At 43.9% G+C, this 2938-nt stretch overlaps 1 protein-coding gene across 1 annotated transcript; it reads left to right on the plus strand.

The window, feature by feature from the left end:
• The first annotated feature begins 304 nt into the window (after window positions 1-304).
• LOC119320522 lies at window positions 305-2738 on the plus strand. The gene is made up of 4 exons (XM_037594585.1): window positions 305-348; window positions 490-549; window positions 662-1827; window positions 2698-2738. The coding sequence occupies exons 2-4, from the start codon at window positions 515-517 to the stop codon at window positions 2736-2738; spliced, it is 1242 nt and encodes a 413-aa protein (XP_037450482.1). The 5' UTR covers window positions 305-348; window positions 490-514.
• Window positions 2739-2938: the final 200 nt, after the last annotated feature.

Raw genomic sequence — 2938 nt, forward strand, 5'->3', positions numbered from 1 at the left:
TGCTTTGTGATGGGTTCAATCTTGCGGTGCTCAATCATAGTGACAGAAGAAGACATGACACGCATGTATCGTTGCCATTAAGTTTTTTTTTATGTTTTTTTTAGTAACACAGGAAGTAGATACGTGGGCTTTTCTTAAATGATAGATTGGGTTGGGCTTGGATGGATGGGCTAACATTAGAGTGCCTAAAAAAATCCAGATAAAAAATCAGATCAGAGAAAAAAACTCTAAAAAAAAATCAGATCTGAGAAAAAAAAGCTGGCGGTGGGACGGACGGACCCGAGAGAGAAAGGAGGAGCGGAGCCGCCGGCGACCTCACCTCGCCGCCCCGTCTGCCGGCGATTCGAGGTCCTTCCTCTTCTTCTCCATCCAATCTACTAGCTACTCCCATCTTCTTTTCTTTTTAATTTTTCCCTAGTAGAAAACCCTAGGAAGATTTTCCCCTCCTGAATCCTGATTGAACCATAACATATTCCTCCCCTGCTGCAGCGGTGGAGAGAGAGGAGAAGACACGATGGATCCAGGTGCTGAGATTCCCCAAGGCCACGGGTAAGATTCCTCTCCATTTTTGCGTGCCCTGCTTTGTGTATGCTGGATGTTCATATGTGCTGGTTGGATGTACATATGTGTGTTGGATCACTTTCTTTTCTTTTCTTGTCAGGGCCGATCCCATTACCGGACCGTTGTGTGTGGACGACAGGAGGCTGCGGTGTTCCGTGCCGCAGGCCGGCCCTATGTCCAAGGTGCTTGACGACGACAACCTCCTAATCGAGATCCTTGTCCGTCTCCCGCCGAAGCCATCCTCGCTGCCCCGCGCATCCGCTGTATGCAAGCGCTGGGGCAGCATCCTCTGTGACTCCGTGTTTCTCAAACTCTTCCGCAAGCACCATCGGAAACCTCCTCTGCTCGGCTTCTTCAACGGGTTTGCTAACCGCTTTGCTCCCATCATGGACTCGCCCGACCGCATCCGTGCTGCTTGCTTCTCCATGCCCAAGAGAAGCACACCATACAAGGACTACGGAGAATACATGGGCTGCCGCCACGGTCTCGCTGTTGTAATCAACAAGCATGAGCGTACTACCATCGTGTGGGACCCCCTCACTGGCCAACAACATACCGTGCCTTTTCCACAAGGGCTCGATGATGCCTTTATGGGGAGTTTATGTGCCTGGCATGGCGCGGTATTGTGCATTGATGCTGAATATGGGCATGTCCATAGAGATTGCTTCTCGAGCCCGTTTAAATTGGTTTTGGTCTGCACTGGATTTTCTAATACAGACGCATTTTGTTCTCTCTACGACTCGGCTTCTGGTGTTTGGGGAAATATTTTCTCGACGACGATAACAACTGAAATTTTTAGGTTAAGGCCCAGCATCCTAGTCGGGAATGCGTTTTGCTGGCTGGTTTCTAATGGTGAAGTCCTTGTGTTTGATTTCGAAATTCAGAGCCTTGATGTGATTGAGAAGCCGTCAGACAACTATGTTACCGACGGTTGTTTTCAGCTCTTACGGATGGAGGATGGTGGACTTGGCCTCGCTGTTTTGTCGGACTACATCATCCAATTATGGGAGAGGAAATCTAACTGTGATGGTATTGCCGGATGGGTGTTGCTGCAGAAAAGCATTCCGCTGGAGGGAATATTTTCAAGGAGAATGCATCCTCCTGTCTGTTTCGTCGGGTATGATGAGGAGACAAATGTGATTGTTTTCGCTACGATGGTTGGCAACTTCACACTCCAACTTGACTCAATGCAGCTCAAACATATTGTTAAAAGAAAATTCATATGTTGCGATACCTTTTATCCCTACACAAATTTCTATACTGCAGGTAATAGCTCCCTGTCTACATCACAAGCAAAAAACTCCAATTGGTTAGTTTCGCTTGGATTCAGTGCAGCTGCTTTTCGCACGTGATTGTGGTAGGAATACACGTGTTATGAGTTACTCCCTCCGTTCCAAAATAGATGACCCAACTTTATACTAACTTTGTACTAAAGTTCATACAAAGTTGAGTCATCTATTTTGGAACGGAGGGAGTAGGTTTGATCTAGATATATAGGAATACACGTGTTGTTTGGTTCTTTGTTGGTCTGCTGATTTAAATTCTTAGTATCGCCACACTACATTAAAGTACAACAGGAACATAACTATTGCTTTGACGATTCGCCATTGCTAAATGCTAACTACATTTCGATGCTTGTAATTATATTTTCATCAGATGGTTTCTAACAATTGGAAACTGGCAACAACCGCAGTAGGAATACAGTGAAACCATCTGCTGTGTTAAATAGGTAACCAGTTGGCACATCTGGAAGCTTAAAGCTTGTTATGTTTCTCATTCAATATTTTTCCTTCAAGATTAAAATTTATCTTGATCGATCTTGATACTCACCGTCAATTCATAATTTTTATTGGAGAGTATTAGTAGTTCATTAATTTCACATAGTACTTTGTAAAGCTTGTTTTGTAACTCAGGTTTCCCAATCCGTGCATATTTATTTTTGGTCTTTGGTCATCACTGGTACAAAGTCACTGGACAATAAATGTGGATAAATGCAATGCATTTTTTTCTGAACATGTACACTATACAGTCTTTCCGTTCTTGTTTTGGACCTGACAATAGATGTGGCTTCATTTACTATCCTTGACTCAACTTTTTTTCAAAATTTCATTTGGATTGGGCTCCTGTTGCTTGTAGGCAGGGGAGTTGGGTTGAAAGGGGTGGATCTGGAACTGTGAACAGAACACATTAGATCTGCCAACGTGCTATCTTGGTCGAACAACTTAGGTAATTTTCTCTTATCATATATCCTTTTTTGTTTGCTTGGTTACCTAATCTACAAGATGATGCATCATCTATTCTTACATGTTCAAGAAGCATGCCGCTGAGTAGAGATACCATACATCTTTGCTTTGTACTCCGATTCTCTCATGTGCAC

This window comes from Triticum dicoccoides, chromosome 6B (genome assembly GCF_002162155.2).
Source record: "Triticum dicoccoides isolate Atlit2015 ecotype Zavitan chromosome 6B, WEW_v2.0, whole genome shotgun sequence".
Classification (NCBI taxonomy): Eukaryota; Viridiplantae; Streptophyta; class Magnoliopsida; order Poales; family Poaceae; genus Triticum; species Triticum dicoccoides.